The sequence below is a fragment of the Dipodomys merriami genome, unplaced genomic scaffold (assembly GCF_024711535.1).
Source record: "Dipodomys merriami isolate MVZ:Mamm:240054 unplaced genomic scaffold, mDipMer1.0.p SCAF_48, whole genome shotgun sequence".
Classification (NCBI taxonomy): domain Eukaryota; kingdom Metazoa; phylum Chordata; class Mammalia; order Rodentia; family Heteromyidae; genus Dipodomys; species Dipodomys merriami.
This window is the reverse complement of record NW_027206046.1, coordinates 4,328,530-4,348,207: the sequence shown is the minus strand read 5'-3', so window position 1 is coordinate 4,348,207 and position 19,678 is coordinate 4,328,530. Positions and strand designations below refer to the sequence as shown.

At 40.8% G+C, this 19,678-nt stretch overlaps 1 protein-coding gene across 2 annotated transcripts in view; it reads left to right on the top strand.

The window, feature by feature from the left end:
* Usp3 (ubiquitin specific peptidase 3) overlaps positions 1–19,678 on the top strand; it is a 79,130-nt gene that overhangs the window by 12,804 nt on the left and 46,648 nt on the right. For both annotated transcript variants that reach the window (XM_069995208.1, XM_069995209.1), the window contains exon 2: positions 16,003–16,063. In XM_069995208.1, the coding sequence (XP_069851309.1) occupies positions 16,003–16,063 (61 nt within the window). The remainder of the gene's footprint in view (positions 1–16,002; positions 16,064–19,678) is intronic.

Below are 19,678 nucleotides of genomic sequence, written 5' to 3'. Positions count from 1 at the left end.
AATTTGCAGAGCTAATAGCATGTGTCCTCTGCTAGCAAACGTAATCTCAAAGCTGGCCAAAATCTGTCATCTATATGTTAACAGATCCAGATACCCATGGAGCCAGAAGGGAGGGCATCTGGTCCTGCTGACTTCGCACACAAGCAAATTCTGACCCATAAGGCTGGTTTTCCTGGTGGCTCATGTGATTTACTCTATTTTTAAATAGATTTTTACATCTGTTTTTAATATTAAATGGAAACAACATATAGAAATGTGTGAAAATGGTATATTCTCTAAAACTGTTAATAAACTAACAATTGCTATTCCTTCTACTACAAATTCAGAATTGTTAAGACCTATTTTGTTGAAAAAACCCATCACACTGTATCTTCTCTATCAATCTTTAGACCAAATATTGGAACTCAGCCCCTACGTAAGGACTGGAGGGGGGAGTCAAAGCCACCAAAGTCAAAGCAGATTATACTAAAGTAGAGCAAAATAAGCCCCTTCTGCCTTTGGAAAGCCAGACACAAAGAGCTACAGAAAATATTACTAGGAGTTTACAAAATAACCTCTTCTATGAAGCTAATTACAGAGTGAATGAAAACAAAAGCCAAGAACCACTTATGCAAAATTCTGACATCTAATGATTCCGTTTATTTAATTACAGTAAGATCTGATCAATCCAGTCTTTCTTCCAACAATTCAAGCCACAAACTGCAATGGTACTTCAAAAGTATAACTCAAATCATAAAAATAAATCAAATCATAAAAGTAAACACTGTAGGACTATTACTTTAGAGCAAGAGCAAGTGGAAAAGCCCTGTGTCTCCATTAAGAACACACTGTTCTATAAGAAAATAAAATAAACTGTGAGGTTATAAGCCACTTACAACCAGACTTTCCTCAGAAAACAACAGGTTTAATATCTGGATTGTTCAATTATTTTTAGTTTCTTATGGTTATTACATAGTAAAAGTTAGCACTAAGCACAAAGTGGAAAAATATCTCACACATGCTGTATTTACTGCTGGGATGGAAAACTCTATTCTTTTAAAATTAGTGGAGCTATTCATGAAGAAACAAAGGAAGAAATAAGAATAAACTGGGAATATACATATATGTTGCCTAAGGAGTGGAGATATTCAGTATTTCTGAAGATACCAGCAAACTCCCAGAGCATTAGCTCCTTTTTTTTTGGGGGGGGGGGTCAGTCATGGGGCTTGAACTCTGGGCCTGAACACTGTCCCTGAGCTCTTTAGCTCAAGGCTAGTGTTCTACCATTTGAGCCACAGCACCACCTCCAATTTTCTGGTGATTAATTGAAGAGTCTCATGGACTTTCCTGTCCAGGCTGGCTTTGAACCAGGATCCTCAGATCTCAGCCTCCAGTAGCTAGGATTACATGCGTGAGCCACCAGCACTAGGCCATTAGCTACTTTTTGTTGTTGTTGTTGATCGGGGGCTTGAACTCTGGGCCTGGTGCTGTCCCTCAGCTCAAGGCTAGCACTTTATCACTTGAGCCACAGCACCACTTCCATCTTTTTCTATTTATGTGGTGCTGAGGAATTGAACCCAGGGCCTCATGCATGCAAGGCAAGCACTCTTATCACTGAGCCACTTTCCCAGCCCTCATTAGCTACTCTTTAAAGCTAAGTTTTTTTTTTTTTTTTTTTGGTCAGTTGTGAGGCTTGAACTCTGGGCCCGGTCACTGTCCCTGAGCTCTTTTTTTTTTTTTTTTTTTTTTGGGTCCGGTCATGGGGCCTGAACTCTGGGCCTGGGTGCTGTCCCTCAGCTTTTCAGTTCAAGGCTAGCGCTCTACCACTTGAGCCACAGCGCCACTTCTGGCTTTTTTCTTTTTTTTTGCTTATGTGGTGCTGAGGAATCGAACCCAGGGCCTCAGGCATGCAAGGCAAGCGCTCTACCACTGATCCACCTTCCCAGCCCATGTCCCTGAGCTCTTCAGCTCAAGGCTAGAGCTCTACCACTTGAACCATAATGCCACTTCCAGTTTTCTGGTGGTTAATTGCAGATAAGAGTCTCAAGGACTTAGGCTGGGAAGTTGGCTCAGTGGTAGAGCACTTGCCTTGTATGCCTGAGGCCCTGGGTTTGATTCCTCAGCACCACATAAGCAAAAAGAAAAAAGCCGGAAGTGGCACGTTGGCTCAGGTGGTAGAGCACTAGCCTTGAGCTGAAGAGCTGAGGGACAGTGCTCAGGCCCAGAGTTCAGGCCCCACGACCGGGGAAAAAAAAAAAAAAAAAAAAGAGTCTCAAGGACTTTTTTGCCTGGGCTGGCTTTGAACCTTGATCCTCAGATCTCAGCCTCCTGAGTAGCTAGGATTATAGGCATGAGCCACTAGCACCTGGCTTAAATCTAAGTTTTTAATAGCTGTTGTATTCTGTTGACTTAACAAAAGTCAAGGGTACAAGTTTTTACAATTAGGATAATTTTCAAATCAGGCTTGCATTTTCTAAAATCTTTAATAATATTCCCAAAACTGAAAAAAATATATTTTAAACTATATTCATAAAATTATACTAGTGCACTGAAGTTCTCAGAAATACATTCTTATGGCATAAATGTTGAGCTCTGGCATCTATTTAACACACATAAGAAGCTAAGCTAAAATTAAAAGTTGTTCCACCAAAAGTTGGCCCCATCTTTGCTAAATTGTATAGTTCTTTTTTATTAATGTCTAATACTTTAGAACATTTTTCTAACATGTTACTTCTCAATTATCACAGGGAAACACTCCATCACAGAAGTCTATTTCCTAGAAATTTCAACTGGCCCTCAAAAACTCTAATCAAAATACTAACATTTCAGCCAGGTGCTCATGGCTCATGTCTGTAATCCTAGGGACTCACAGAAGGCTGAGATCTGAGGATCATGGCTCAAAGCCAATCTGGGCAGATTCTTATCTTCCAATTAGCCACCAGAAAACTGGAAGTGGAGCTGTGGCTCAAAGTGGTAGTGTGCTAGCCATGACCACAAAGAGCTCAGGGACAGTACTCAGGCCCTGAGTACAAGCCCCACAACTCACCAAAACAAACAAACAAAAGGGCTGGGAAGGTGGCTCAATGGTAGAGTGCTTGCCTTACATGCATGAGGCCTTGGGTTTGATTCCTCAATACCACATTAGCAGAAAAAGCCAGAAGTGGTGCTTGGCTCAAATTGGTAGAGCGCTAGCCTTGAGCTGAAGAGCTTAGGGACAGTGCCCAGGCCCAGAGTTCAGGCCAAAAAAAAAAATGGTTTGGGCACTTTAATTAATCAGTATTACTATTATACCTAATCAAGATTAATTCATGTTTTCAATAATATACGTTCTTTTCTGATGCAATTTTTTTTTTTTTTTGGTCGGTCGTGGGGCTTGAACTCCGGGCCTGGACGCTGTCCCTCAGCTCTTCAGCTCAAGGCGAGCGCTCTACCACTTGAGCTACAGCGCCACTTCCGGTTTTCTGGTGGTTTATTGGAGATAGGAGTCTCACAGTCTCTCCTGCCCAGGCTGGCTTTGAACCGCGATCCTCAGATCTCAGCCTCCTGAGCCGGCGCCAGGCATTCTGATGCAATTTTTTAGGGTATTTTTATTCTTAGTATTCTGTGTGTGTCTCCGCATGGTATTTTTTTTCTTACCTTGTGATGGGTATTGAAATTTAGAGAGTCATCTTTAGTTAAACCGTTTACATTATAGATTTGATAGTAAGCTCCCTTTTTAAAAATTTTATAACTGTACTGTAACCTCCCTCCTTCTCTCCTCCCTTCCTCCCTTCCTCCCTTCCTCCCTTCTTCCCTTCTTCCCTCCCTTCCCTCCCTTCCTCCCTTCCTCCCTTCCTCCCTCCCTCCCTTCCTTCCTTCCTTCCTTCCTCTTTCTTCCTTTTCCTTCCTTTTCTTTCTTTTCTTTCCTGTCCCTTGTGGGGCCTGGGGCCTGAACTCTGGACCTGGGTACTGTCCCTAAGCTCTTCAGCTCTACCACTTGAGCCACAGTTCTACTTCTGACTTTTTCTGCTTATGTGGTGCTGAGGAATCGAATCCAGGGCCTCATGCATGCAAGGCAAGCACTCTACTACGGAGTCACCTTCCCAGCCCCTGTTCTTTATTTTTTCTTTCTGAAACTCCTGTTAACTGCTAAATGTCTTAGGTGAAACCTCTCATTTTCTTATGTTTTTAGTTCTAGTTTCTTTCCTTGATTTTTTTCCCCCTACACTTTTCATTGAATTGTGATCATCATATATTTCATTTTTAAGGTGCTTTCTCATTTCTGACCATTCCTTTTAAATGATTCCTCCTCCCGCTCCCCCCTTTTAAAAACTTTTCTAATGTTTCATTCATATATATATATATATATGTATATATAATTTCCTCAGGTTTCTCTTAGTTTTCTTTTTTTAATGTTGGAGATAGAACCCAGGGCTTAGTGCATGCTAACCAAGAAAGTTGTTTTATCTACAATCCCCTCCCTCCTTTCTCCCCTCTCTTCTCCCCCCTCCCCTCTTCCCTACCCATCCCCCTCTCCCTTCCCACCCTCATCCTCCCATACCCACCCTTCTCCCCATCCCCCACCCTCCTCAGGTTGTGTGGTCTGTCTTGATCTGTTAGTGTCTTCATTGGAATGGGAAACACTATAGAACTTTGTCAGTGGGTAGGGCTTGTCTACAGGGCTTCCCTTTGGGGTGGGAGCTCAGCAGCCTTCTCTACCAGGGGATTCTGAAATGTCTGTGTGAAGCACCATTTAGCTTCCCAGTCTTCCTTTGGTCATTTAGATTGAAAACTGAGGGTAAAGGATGTTCCTTGACTCAGTTGTCCTCATGGTCCTTGGACTCCTTGTGTGCAGTCCTGTGCCGACCCTTTCTGCCCACTCTGTCCCTGTGTTCATATCCTGTTCATCTGCAGTCTTCTCAGCTGGCACTTGAGGGAACTCCCTTTAAGCTCCTGAGATTACTGTTGTTCCTCAGACTTCCTCACACCTGCTGAAGTCTTTCACCTTCCTTGGTCACCTCAGCTGTCTGTTCTCTTTGTCTTGTGGGTCTATGTCTACTTTATCCCTTTATATTCAGTTTAGTAGGATTTTAGGGATGTTCAGCTTGGTATTCTGTTAAAAATATGTGTCATTGTAAATCTAGCTTGCCCTGTCAGAAATGAATTTTAGGGCTGGGCACTGGTGGCTCTTGTCTATAATCCTAGCTATGCAAAAATCTGAGATCTGAGGATGGTGGTTCAAAGCCAGCCCAGGCAGAAAAGTCTGTGACATTTTTTTATCTCCCATTAACCACCAGAAAACTGGTAGTGGAGCTGTGGTTCAAAATGGTAGAGCGCTAGCCTTGAGCAAAAGAGCTCAGGGATAGCATGCAGGCCCTGAGTTCACGCCTCATGACCAGCAACAACAAGAAAAATGAATTTTAGGATTGGGGATGTAGTTCGGTGGTAGAGCACTTGCTTAGCATGGACAGACCCCATGTTCAATTGAAAAAATGTATCTGGATATGCATATCTGTGGGAGGGGTAGGGGTAGGGCACAGAATCTGAGGACAAAGGATGATAAAGTGCAACAGTGGAGCTCACTGGACATTGATGAACGTGAACTATACAACTTGGGGGTGGAGAGAATGAGGGAACAGATGACACTGTACGAAAGGAAATGTACTCATTACTTGATGCATGTAAATGTAACCCCTCTCACCTCTATAATAACAATAAAGTAAATTTTAAAAAATGGATCTGAGGGGCTGGGAAGGTGGCTCAGTGGTAGAGCGCTTGCCTTGCATGCATGAGGCCCTGGGTTCGATTCCTCAGTACCACATAAGCAAAAAGAAAAAGGCCGGAAGTGGCGCTGTGGCTCAAGTGGTAGAGCGCTAGCCTTGAGCTGAAGAGCTGAGGGACAGCGCCCAGGCCCAGAGTTCAGGTCCCACGACTGGACCCCCCCCCAAAAAAAAAATGGATCTGAAAGTCTTGGACTAGTGACTGTAATGTGCGTTGAAGGCAGATATGGCAGAGGATTGTGGCTTGAGCCTGGGCAAAATGTTAGTGAGACCCCCTAGCTCAGCAAGGGAGCTGAGCATGGTGGCAGTGAGACTTGATTTTAGGTAGGTTAAAAGACTCCTGTGAGGCTCTACATAAAAACCAACACAAAAGGTGCTGGCGGTATGGCTCCAAGCTGTGGAGCACTTGCCTAACAAGCAGAAATGAATCTCATTAGTTATGCAGCGTTAAATCACAGAAGAGAAATTTTGCACGAATCTATTTGAGCAAAAGTTCATACCCATGTCTTCCCTGATTAACAGAACAAGACAGTGTAGTGAGTGGAGAGAGAGAACGTGGTTTTGAGAAGCTAAGTCCCAAGGTTGGCTTTGGATATGCACCCAAAGAAACAGTTATAAGAGTAGTTAATATCTTGCAGTGTTTTTATTGCAGTATTTTTCATCATTCATTAGTGAGGGAAGTTAGTACCAGGTATGTAGATTATCCACTCAATTTTTGCCTCCAAAGTAACTAAGATTACAGGTATATAGATTCTGAACGTTGGTTCTGTGTTTTAGCCTTAACAAAAAGTTTTGCTTTTTATTTAAGTTCATACCTTTTTTTTTTTGGTGGGGTGGGGGGTTGGGGGGGAGGGGGGCGGTGGGTTGTAGGTCTTGAATTCAGGGCCTGGGTGCTGTCCCTGAGCTTTTTCGCCCAGGAATAGAGCTATACCACTTGGAGCCACAGTGCCATTTCCAGTTTTCTGGTGATTACCTGCAGATTAGAGTCTTAGGACTTCCCTGCCTGGGCTGGCTTTGAATTGCCATACTAAGATCTCAGCCTCTTAGTAGCTAGGATTATAGTGTACCACTGGTGTCCTGCTTATAATTTCATACTTAAAGAAACATTGCTAAGACTAGCGTACATTTCCATGTCCTCTTCTTGTGTTTTTATTTTGTATTTTTATTTTTGCCAGTCCTGGGGCTTGGACACTGTCTCTGAACCTAGCCCTCTACTTTTTTGGTGGTTAATTGGAGATAAGAGTCTCATGGACTTTCCTGCCTGGGCTAGCTTTGAATTTTGATCCTCAGATCTTAGCTTCCTCTATAGGTAGGAGGATTATAGATGTGAGCTATGGCACTCAGCTGAATTTTCATATTCTCTTTACTTAGATTTGTCAATTGTTACAAAGATTTTACAGGCTGAGAATGTGGCTTAGTGGTAGAGTGCTTGCCTAGCATGCATGAAGCTCTGTGTTTGATTCTTTAGTACCACATATACAAGAACAACCACAAGTGGCAGTGTTGCTCAAGTGGTAGAGTGCTAGCCTTGAGCAAAAGAAGCTCAGGGAAAGTGCCTAGGCCCTGAGTTCAAGCCTCAGGACTGGCAAAAAACCAAACAAAAACAGATTTTACAGCAGGGTGCTGGTGTAGTTTGCTGCCTAAACTGACTTTGAACTAGGACCCTCAGATCTCAGCCTCTTGAGTAGCTAAGATTACAGGTGTGAGCTAGTGGTGTCTATTTAAGAATTCTTCACATTACCCTGGATCTAATCCAGAATCATGTGTTACATTCAATTGTTGTTAATCTTTTATCTGAAATAGTTTCTTTCCCTTTTTTCCTTCCTTTTTTTTCTTCCTTCCTTTTTTACTTCTATTTTTCCTTCTTTCCATCCATCCTTTCTTCCCTGGGGCTTAAAACTTGGAGGCCTTCTGCTTGAATGGACCTTGATCTTCCTGTTTACTCTTTTCTGCTGGGATGGCAGGTATATACTGTCACACCCAGCTTTTTATTGGTTGAAGGTGGTGATCCCACTATTTTCAGGTTGCCCTTAAGCTGATTATCCACTCAATTTTTGCCTCCAAAGTAACTAAGATTACAGTTGTGAACCACCAGATCCAGCTTATTTTTAAACTGCTTTTAAAAACTCAGTTCAAGTTTTTCTGTGTTTTCTTGATGATTTCAGTTTTGTTTTGTTTTGTTTTTTGGTGGAACTATCACTTGAGTAATGCTAGACCTTGTTAGGGCAGAATATCAAGAGGTGTATGATGTTAGTTTGTCTTGTTTTTGGTGTTGTTAATTTTGATAATACTTGCTAGGTTAACCTACAGTAAAGTTAGTATTTTCTCCTTTATTTTTCTCCTTTATTATTCTCCTTTATAATTTTTGGGAGATTGTGTATTTTACAATACTTTTACCCTAATAGTGTAGCATCCATGAGTGAGTGTTTTGTTTCTGGGCCTGGGCACTGTCTTTGAGCCTCTTTTGCTCCAGGGTAGCACTCTACCACTTGTGCCATACCTCCACTTCCAGCTTCTTCTGTGATTAATTGGAGGTAAGAGTTGCGTGGACTTTCCTCCCCTGCAGGCCTCAAACCATGTTCCTCAGATCTCAGCCTCCTGAATAGCTAGGATTACAGGCATAAGACACTGGTGCTCAGCCCCATGAATAATTTTTTAAATTTTTTTTAATTTTAATTTTTTGCCAGTTCCGGGGCTTGAATTCAGGGTCTGAGTCCCTGAGCTTCTTTTTTTTTTTTTTTTTTTTTTTTTTTTTTTTTTTTTAATTTTTTTTATTGTAGAGATACTATACAGAGGGTTACAGTTACATGAGTGAGGTAATGAGTACACCTGAGCTTCTTTTGCTCAAGGCTAGCACTCTACCATCTGAGCAACAGTGCCACTTCTGGCTTTTTCTGTTTATATGGTTCTGAGGAATCGAACCCAAGGCTTCATGCTTGCTAGGCAAGCACTCTACCACTGAGCCACATCCCAGCCTCATCAATAATTTTTGACTGAACAAGTGGTAATTAGGATGGTTGTGAGAGTGTGGTTTAGAAGCTGAACATAGTGTCAGCCTATTTAACCCAGCTCTGATAGGAAGCCTAAAGTATAAAGTAGGCAGATTAGGATCCTGGCCTGTGCCTAGACAGGAAATGAGATACTATTTCAAAAATACTCAGGACACAAAAGGGCTAGCAGTGAGGCACAGCAGTAAGAGTGCCTTCCTAGCAAGTGCAAGGTTTTAAGTTCAAACCTTAGGACCACATACACACACACACACACAAAGCAAATTTAATAAACTTAGTTGTACTTTGCTTTATTTTTCTCTATTTAACACTATATCCCATATAATACTTCATGTTTGTAGGAATTTCCCTCTTTATTTATTTATTTTTTCAGAAATAGCTTAATAGTGTTCTCCATTTTGTATGCCCTGGCAAATTCAGCCAGTCTCCTATGTGTGGGCATTTAGGTTGTTTCCAGTATTTTGCAATTATAAATAATGCTGTAGTTGACAGCCTCATATAAATGTTTTGTATTATTGTGTATCTTTGGAGATGAATGAATATTTAACTTTTTTAATTGTGTAAGTAGTGATGTGTAAGTGATTTTTATTATTATACTTTAAGCTCTTGATCTGCTTGTCCAGATTTTCCTATCTACTCTGGTCTTACCAATGTATTTACTGCTGTTTGAAGTGAAAGCCTTTATTGTAATTGTTTTTCTGTGTGGAAAACCTTGCAGTCAGAGAGCTGGAAGTGCCCTTGGGAACATTATTAGTTAACTAATATCCAAATCATATGCTTTGGGTCAAGGTTCATTTTCAGCCACCAGCTGTTCCTTACCACATACTTACAGTGCCATTTCACCATCTGAGTACTCAGACCTAGCTATTTCTGGGACTGCTCATTCTTAATTTCCATCAGCTTCTGCCATTTCCACTGCTGACTGGCTCTTCCTTGGGGTTATGAAATGGTAGTGGGATGAATAGGAATGAAGATTTTATAGTGTTTCTCTAATAGGTCTTGAACTTGCAGATGCTTGGAGGAATGATACAGGCTCACATATAAATGCTGCCAGTCCTCTCAGGTGATGGATGGCCCCCATCTTGTTCCAGCAAGTGGGTGGCGGGACAGTGCTAGATCGGTAGGCAACCCTGTGAGAGGCTGGCTACATAGCTTCCCACCAGAAGGACCACAGATAGATTAAATGTACTTGAGGCAAATGATCCCCTTCAAGAGTAGCAATGGTTGGACAAGCAGACCACTGCTGGCCCTGAAAAGCCTCTTCGGCTTATGTGTGAGCCGAAAAGTTGGGAAAAGGAAAAGGAAAAGTTGGGAAGGTGGGCTAGATTCTCAGAATGTCCTTAGAATGTCCGCTAAGGACATTGCTCCTTAGAACCAGATAGTAAGGCGGATAAGGAAGAATTATTTAGGGTAGAAGTTAAAACCTACTGGTCCATAAAAATAATCTGACGGCCATATCTTAAATCTGTTGTGACTTGAAATCATTCCTGTTCACTTGTTTGATAAAACAGAAGTTAAGATATATTTTTGTATGACTTTGAGCTTCATTGTATTGGATATTAGAATATAGAACAGTCACATCAGGACCTTAGAACTTTGGTGAGTCAGGTTCACCATTGTTCTGGAAACCTCTTGAGTTTGATGGATTGCATTATGTTTTATCTGGATAGCTAAATCTCTTTCATGCCTTGAAATAGCATTTTACATTAGAAATAAACATTCTAATGATTCTGGTATTAATAGTTGTGTTAATTTTGAAATAAGCTTATTAAAATTGAGCATTTTGTTTCATTTGATGTTTTGCCTATAATTTAATTTTAGGTCAAATATAGGAGTTTCTGAGGGATTTTTTTTTTCCTTGCTGGCTTTAATGTTGCCTATATTTGGATTTTTTTTTTCTGTCAACCAATGAGTATACGCTAAAGAAAATTTCCTGAAAACTTGCCATGATATATACTGCAGTGTATATAACCACTAGTATTGACTTTGGCAGTCACGATGTGCTTCTTAGTACACTTTTTAGGAGAAAGGAACAGATATTCACGAGGTGCTTTTCAATTTCCTGGTCTCTGTTACTGGGCCCTTGTCATGTGAAACAGGTCTAGTGTCCTACTTCACATAGAAGAAACAGGCTCTAGAACCCACTGTTAGATTAGGGTCACAGCATAAAGGAGTGATAGGCTATGGTCATTTTGAATCTACTACAAATTTAAGCAGAAAGGGGAAAATTGTGAGGACCAGTGTTGTAATGGAGATTTTACCAGTAAACAGTTTATTTATCTCATGATTCTTTCTTGAGATTCAAGATGGATTACTGCCAGCTTGGAATGAGAAAGAGATACAAGCTTCTGTGAGGAGAGTGGAAAGGTTTCTTATATAGTAGGGCAAAGTGGAAAGATGGGCAAGATATGTTTTGCCTCATGATTGTCTTCTCAGCCTGGGCCCTGGAGTTTTGGCCTTGAGTCTGTACTTGCTCTTATGAGCACTTCAGATTTGGTGCCCACATTTGGACCTCTGCTTAGTCTCCCAAGGGCTTCCTTGGCTGCCTTCAGTTGCTTTGTATGAGAACTCTCCTATTGCCCTGTTCTCTGAAGCCCAGTACCCACAGCACTGTGGCGGAAGGGACATGAGACAGCTCCCCTGGCTGCGCTCAGCTGCTTTGGCACCATTGGGAGTTGCATAGTATAGTTCGATTTCCTTCCTTCCTTCCTTCCTTCCTTCCTTCCTTCCTTCCTTCCTTCCTTCCTTCCTTCCTTCTTCCTTCCTTCCTTCCGTCTTTCTTTCTTTCCTTCTTTCCTTCTTTCTTTCTTTCTTTTTTTCTTCCTTCCTTCCTTCCTTCTTTCTGTCTTCCTTCCTTCCTTCCTTCCTTCCTTCCTTTCCTTCCTTCCTTCCTTCCTTTCCTTCTTTCTTTCTTTCTTTCTTTCTTTCTTTCTTTCTTTCTTTCTTTCTTTCTTTCTTTCCTTCTTTCCTTCTTTCCTTCTTTCCTTCTTTCCTTCTTTCTTTCTTTCTTTCTTTCTTTCTTTCTTTCTTCCTTTCTTCCTTTCTTCCTTTCTTTCTTGGCTACATTATGGCTTAGTTCCTGCTCCCTTTTTCTGACTTTACTTCTTCCTCCTTCAACCCTGTGAACACAGAATTCTCTAGTCTTCTGTCCAATTAATCTCTCAAGCAGCTCCTTCTTTAACATGAACAGTAGTGAGTGTCTCCCTCCCTGGTTTCCAGGAAGGTTGAAGCTTTCAACTTTAGGAAGAAGACATGAGGTAGAGACATGCTTTAGAGGCTGAGGCTCTTGACTCCACTTCCCCAGCTTGTGCTGCAGCTCCTACCTTCTGGAGGGTGGCAGTAGCTCAGGAAGTGATCAAGGTTCTCTATTCCCTCCATACACAGGGCACATCCTGCCAGTCTTAAGAGCTTAACGCCAAGGTGAAAGCAGGGACGATGGGAAAGTGAGGGGGAAAGGAGCCTGCTAATCCCATCCTCTGGTCTAAGATGACCAGAGGTCTAAGAGGTGAAGACTGAGATTAGCATTTGGAGACCCCAAGAAATGGAAGAGAGTACACCATGGTTTGAGGAAATTTTATAATCAGAGTGAAAAATCAGACTCATAACCATGCTATGGCCAAGCTTGACCCTGGGAAACATACTGTGTGGTTCCTTTTCATTGATGTCACAAAAAGTGTAATTAGATGTCTTAAAGACTTCCTATTAGTTTCCACATCTAACTTGTTTCCGTTATTTTCAGCTTTCAAGTATTAGCATTTAATATTTAAAATGTAAAAAGAAGAGCCAAGCCGGGCGCTGGTGGCTCACACGTGTAATCCTAGCTACTCAGGAGGCTGAGATCTGAGGATCGCGGTTCAAAGCCAGCCCGGGCAGGAGAGACCGTGAGACTCCTATCTCCAATAAACCACCAGAAAACCGGAAGTGGCGCTGTAGCTCAAGTGGTAGAGCGCTCGCCTTGAGCTGAAGAGCTGAGGGACAGCGCCCAGGCCCGGAGTTCAAGCCCCATGACCGACAAAAAAAAACAAACAAACAAAGAAGAGCCAAGTACTGATGGCTTACACCTGTAATACTAGCTACTCAGGAGGCTGAGATCTGAGAAATGAAGTTCAAAGCCAGCTTGGGCAGGAAAGTCTGTGAGACCCTTATCTCAATAAATTACTCAACCCCCCCAAACAACAACAACAACAACAACAACAACAAACAAAACCAGAGGTGGCGCTATGGCTCAAAGTGGTAGAGTGGTAGAGACCACTTGAGCAAAAAAGCTCAGGGACAGCGCCTAAGCCCTGAGTTCAAGCCTCAAGCCTGGCAATAAATAAAGGCCAATATTTTTCATTCTCTTTCTTATTTGTGTTGAGTATATTCAAGTTTTTTAGATTGGGTAAGTTGGCTGGGAGCGTGTCTCAGGTGTACTTGCCTATCAGGTACAAGGCCCCGAATTCAGACTCTGTGCTTCCAAAACAACAAACCAATCAGTAAATTGGGTAAGTTGTGAGTAAGCACAGGAAATAGTCCCAAGTTGTACAAGGCCATTTATTGGTTGCAGACCATCATATTCTACTCTTTCTAGCCTTTACATGTTTTTGTTTTTTCTTTTCTAATGAGTGGACTATGTATACTCAAGATTGTCCTTTAAATATACTTGGGTTGGGGCACATTAAGAGTACTTTCCAAGGCCAGGCACTGGTGGCTCATACCTGTAATTCTAGCTAATCAGGAGGCTGAGATCTGAGGGTCACCTTGAAAGCCAGACCAAGCAGGGAAATTTCTTCCCATCCTCTTCTCCTCCCCCACCCCTCCCTCCTCAGGGGCTGTCCAGTGCTCAGGGGTGAGCTGAAGTGTCACTAGAAGGCTGCTTGTCCCCAGATACACATGGCTTTTTCTACCTTTTCAATCCCCATGTGAGTTGCTTTGCTTTAGTAGAACAGAAGTTTTTCAGGAAAGCTTTCATATTGTTCTTTTGAAAGTCTGTTACATATTGGATGTTTAATGCTTATTAACTGAAAGAGTGAACAGCAAACATTTTTGTGATGCAGCGCTAAGGGTCAAATGCAGGGACTTGTATGTGCTAGGGAAATGCTCCATCATCTGTCACATCAACATCCCCAAACAAAATTTGACTCAATTTTTTCTTTTTTTCCTTCCTTCCTTCCTTCCTTCCTTCCTTCCTTCCTTCCTTCCTTCCTTCCTTCCTTCCTTCCTTCTTTCCTTCCTTCCTTCCTTCCTTCCTCCCTCCCTCCCTCCCTCCCTCTCTCCCCCCTCCCCCCTCCCCCCTTCCTTCCTTGTCATGGGGCTTGAACTCAGGGCCTGGCACTGTCCCTGAGCCTTTCTGTGCTCAAGGCTAGCACTCTACCACTTGAGCTACAGCACCACGTCTGGCCTTTTCTGTTCATGTGGTGCTGAGGAATTGAACGCAGGGCTTCAAGCATGCTAGGCAAGCAGTCTCCACTAAGCCACATTCCCAGCCCTATTAAACATTTTAAAAGTTCCTATACTCTTTTTTGCCTGTCCCCACCCCATGTAATACTTTAACGTCTTGATTATACTGTTAGCATATATTTCTTTTTCTATGTGTGATGCTGGGGATGGAATCCAGGGCTTTGTGCGTGACAGGCAAGCACTCTGCCATTGAGCCTTGTCCCCAGCCCTGTTTTTGTTTTTTTAATTTTGATTTTTAAATTTTTTTTTAGAATCTTTTTTTATTATTGTGAAAATACCATACAGAGGGGTTACAATTACATGGGCAAGGTAATGAGTACATTTCGTATCAAGAATTGTTGCCTCCTCTTTTTTTTTTGGGTCCGGTCGTGGGGCCTGAACTCTGGGCCTGGGCACTGTCCCTCAGCTCTTCAGCTCAAGGCTAGCGCTCTACCACTTGAGCCACAGCTCCACCTCCGGCTTTTTTCTTTTTGCTTATGTGGTGCTGAGGAATCGAACCCAGGGCCTCAGGTATGCAAATCAAGCGCTCTACCACTGAGCCACCTTCCCAGCCCCCTGTTGCCTCCTCTTTTGTTTCCCCTTCCCATCCCTTCCCGTCCCCCTCCCCCTCACTCCCCCCTCCTCCCCTTAAATTATCTTTAATTGTACAAAAGAGGTGCTACTTAACAAAACATCTTGATCAGTGTCACCCCTTTAATATTCTTACCTCCCTTAACCTTTTCCCTTACTTTTCCTAATTTTGTGGTGCATACAATTCATTACTTTTCCTAATTTTGTGGTGCATACAATGAATTTTTTTAAATTTAATTTAATTTTATTTGTGAACATACTGTACAGAGGAGTTACAATTACATGGGCAGGATAATGCGTACATTTCTTACCAAGCATTGCAGCCTCCTCCTTTGTTTACCCTTCACATCCCTTCCCAGCCTCCCCCCTCCCCCCAAATACAATGAATTTTTGACTGCATTTTCCTCTTTCCCTGCTCAATTCATCTACCTCTCTCCCCCTAGCCCTACCCCCTCATTTGCTATACATTTTTATGCAACTGAGGATTACTTTTTAAAAAATAATTGTTTTCCTTACTAGTTTTTTCTTTACAGTGCATTGTGTCAAATTATTATTATTATTATTATTATTTATTATTATTATTATTTTGTCAGTCATGGGGCTTGAATTCTGGGCCTGGACGCTGTTCTTCAGCTCTTCAGTTTAAGGCTAGCACTCTACCACTTGAGCTACAGCACTACTTCCAGTCTTTTCTGCTTATATGGTGCTGAGGAATCGAACCTAGGGCCTCATGCATGCAAGGCAAACACTCTACCACTGAGCCACCTTCCCAGCCCCTGAGGATTACTTTTTAGAAAACTAGGCTTATTCTTAATTGTAACCTTAGGTTATGCCACTTGCTAAATAAGCAGAAGGAGTTATTTATAGAGATATGTGACCTGAATGACAAAGATAGGTGATTAAAAGACTAGACTTAAAAAAAATCCTTTAATGGAAAAATGGATTATCATTGACTTGTTAGAGACAGTGGTAAAGGAGTAAGAAAAGGGAAAAGTATGTGTGGACTTAACTTGTGGTAAAACCATTTGAATTCAGTCACTGGTTCAAGCATTCAGATTCTTTTCAATCTTAACTTTAGGCAGCCATTTTGTATAAGTGCATTCACAAAAGTAGGATTTGTGACTTCAGTACACCTAAGTGGATAAAATGTTTATGATTTTCACTGGAGATATATTACAGACTAGGGGAGAAATGAGAAATAACATGATACAATTGCTATATTGGTTTTTATGTTTTCTTTTTATTAGTGTGCAGGTCCAACAAAAGCCCCTGGGTCTGTTTGACTTGTTCAAGTGTCCACTGTGGAAGGTAGGTGACATATTTATTACTTCATTACCCTACTTTTAAAAATTTACCTTTAAGATTTATATAAAAGTTGATTGACTTGGAATTGTTTAGTATTTTGGTTAATCATATTGTGTAATTCTCTGTAGAGATTCACTTGTCAATTGAGTTCTTTGGTTCCTTGATACAACTGGGAAAAATCTAGGGGAGGAAAACTTTGTTACTCAGACAAATTAGTTTAGTTGGGCTGGGCTGCCGGGATGCCTGTGGCTTATAAGTATAATCCTAGTTATTCAGGAAGCTGATATCTGAGGATTGCAGTTCGAAGCCAGCCCAGGCAAGAAAGATCTCATCTCAATTTAACCAGCAAAAAGCTGGGAAATGGAAACATGGCTCAAGTAATAGCAGCTTGAGTGGACAAGCTAAGGGACAGTGCCTAATTTCTGAGTTCAAGCCCCAGTATAGGCACACATACACAAAATAATTAGTTTGGAATTAGTTTGATCAAGATGATCTACCAAGTAATACTTGGTTGGGAAAATGACATAAAGGACTTTATTTGAAATAAATATTTGTTTGATTTTTTTTTTAAACCTTTTGTAGCACATGCCAAAGCAGGCTTAATTGGATCACATTTTCATCAAGAACCCAACCTGTCATCTATACCGACCCTGTCCCCACCTTTGCTGACTTCTGAATCAGATGACATCTATTATATTGTCTTGGGACAAAATAATTATATAAAAAAAGAAAAGCAACTAAATAAAGATAAAAGAGTTCCTTTTGAATCTGAGTTAATTCTTGACTAAGATATATGAAGTGTTTAATTGTTCCATTAAAACAGCTTGCTTTAGCTACTTAAGCTGAGATCTGAAGATCGAAGTTTGAAGCCAGTTGTGGCAGGAAAGTCCCTGAGACTCTAAATAACCACCCAAAAAAGCTGAAAATGGAGCAGTGGCTCAAAGTGGTAGAGGGCTAACCTTGAGCAAAAAACCAAACCAAAACAACCTCAGGGACAGCAGCACCCAGGCCCTGAGTTCAAGCTCCAGGAACAGCACCAAAAATAAAATAAAATAAATTCATAAAAACATTTTGTGTCGGGCTGGGATGTAGCTCAGTGGCCAAGCGCTTAATATCTCCTACCCTAACCTATCCCAGTTCCAATCCTGAACATTTCCTCCCATTTCTTGCCTTTAAAAGGAGTATCACTTTAATAACGCTTTGATAACTCTTTTCTTCTAACACAAATTCAAATGTTAACTTCTGTGGTTTTTTTTAGCCATACTAACATATCCATTTCTTTTAGCTTAGAAAATGTTTTAGTCTCTCTCTCTCTCTCTCTCTCTCTCTCTCTCTCTCTCTCTCTCTCTCTCTCTCTCTCTCTCTCTCTCTCTCTCTCTCTCTCTTTCTCTCTCTTTCTTGTGCCAGTTCTGAGGCTTCAACCCAGGACCAGGACACTGTCCTTGAGCCTCTTTGCTCAAGGCTAGCACTCTGCCTCTTGAGTCACTGCACCACTTCCATCTTTTTGTGTTTATGTGGTACTAAGGAATATGAACCCAGGGCTTCAGACATACTAGGCAAGCACTCTAACACTAAGCCACATTCATTCCCAGCCCTGTCTTAGTTTTCTTTAGGAGTTAGTAGCTTAGCATCAAGAAGATGGGGAGATCATGTAAGTCACATAGATTGAAATCCATTTGTACTCTGGACTATTTCCCCATTGTTTTTAAATCCTCCTTGTATGAAGAGAATGCCTTTGATTACTTTTGAATTTTCACATTTTTTAAAGTCTAGACTAGAGTATTTTTTCCATGTATACTTAAGGGCACCTTTGGAAGCTATTAACTACATATCTTAATTGTGGCTGTTGTTGGAATTTTAAAATCCCTAGGATTTGGGAACCTGAAAATACTTTGTATAAATAACATTAAAAAAAGAAAAGTAGGAGCTGGGATGGTGGCTCAGTGGTAGAGTGCTTGTCTCATATGCACAAGGCCCTGGGTTCAATTCCTCAGCACCACATAAGCAGAGAAAGTCGGAAGTGGTACTGTGGCTTAAGTGGCAGGATGCTTGCCTTGAGCTGAAGAGCTGAGGGACAACGTCCAGGCCCAGAGTTCGGCCCCCACAACCGACCAAAAAAAAAAAAAAAAAAAAAAAAAAAAGAAAAGTAGAAGCACTTAAATTCCACACTTGGAGACACAGATACCTCTCCTAGATTTTGAGAGGTGAGAATTATAATATTATAAAGTTTATGTAGCTCTCCAGTTGTCTTACAGTGCTTTGTGCCCTAAATTTTAAAGGTCATGTCATTGAAGAGACCTAACATAATTTTGAGAAAAAAAAGTTGGAGAGATTAATGTACTTTAAACACAAGCAACAAACAATAAACAATAAATTGAGAAATTCCTAGACTCTGCAGGAAGACTATTTCCACTTACAGGTTTAATTTACAAGCTTAAATTTAGAAACTTGGCATAGTTTCAAAGACATATGATTAAGTAGATTAAACAGAATTGAGAGTATCCTGAATTTAGATCTTCATTTTACATAGCTGATTGGTTAATTTTTTATATCGTTTAATTTCAGGCATTGATTGCCAAATATGCTTATTTTTTTCAGTATTTGAGTACTTGTCTGAGAAGTCTTTTTTTTTTTTAAACTACAAATGGTTGTATGAAGGAGTTACAATTTTTATAAGGAAGTGCTACATGAGATAATCTTCTAGCTTAGGAAGCACAGTATATCAGTAGTGTTCTGTTGATATTTATGACACTACCCCATTTCAGTTATTTTCCAAATTTTTAAGATTGTTGTTAGGAATCTGACATTATGTTAAGGAAAAGTCCCTTATTCAGTTCATAGTCCTTAAAAATCCAAAATCAGATGAAGGAAAATATATAGTTTTTAAAATGTAAGCTAATTTATACAGAACTGCTAACTTCTGACACATATATTGGAGTATTGGGCAAAACACTACTAATCTCAATGGCACTGATAATCACATTTCTTTTTTTATCACCAACACTTTTTAGGAACCATTTAAACATCTAGTACACTTGGAAACTACACTATTGAAACTAAAAGAACTATATAGTACTGTGTAAAGATGATTGGTTTCAAAAGTGTAAGACCTTTTATTATTATTGTTCAATGTTAACTTTTTCTTTGATAACAGAAGCTCTCTTTCATAAGTATTTCCATTATTTTTCATGGTATATGCTATAGGCTTGAGAATAGAAAATTAAGATGGTTAGATAGTAAATAGATGCTCTCTTAGAGTTTACCTCTTTAGTTAATGTTTCTTCTTCTTTTTCTTTTCTTTTTTTTTTTTTCCGTTGTGGGGGCTGAACTCTGGACCTAGGTACTGTCCCTCAGCTTTTCAGTTCAAGGCTAGCGCTCTACCACTTGAGCCACAGCACCACTTCTGGCTCTTTCTGCTTATGTGGTGCTGAGAAATTGAACCCAGGGCTTCATGCATGTGAGGCAAGCACTCTACCACTGATCCACCTTCCCAGGCCCTAGTTAGTGTTTCTTGACCTATGCAATAATATGTCAATATGTGCTTAATGTGCATACTTTGTAAGCAGTCATCTTACTTGTATTCTGAATAGTGATTAAACATTACACGGTACTCTCCAT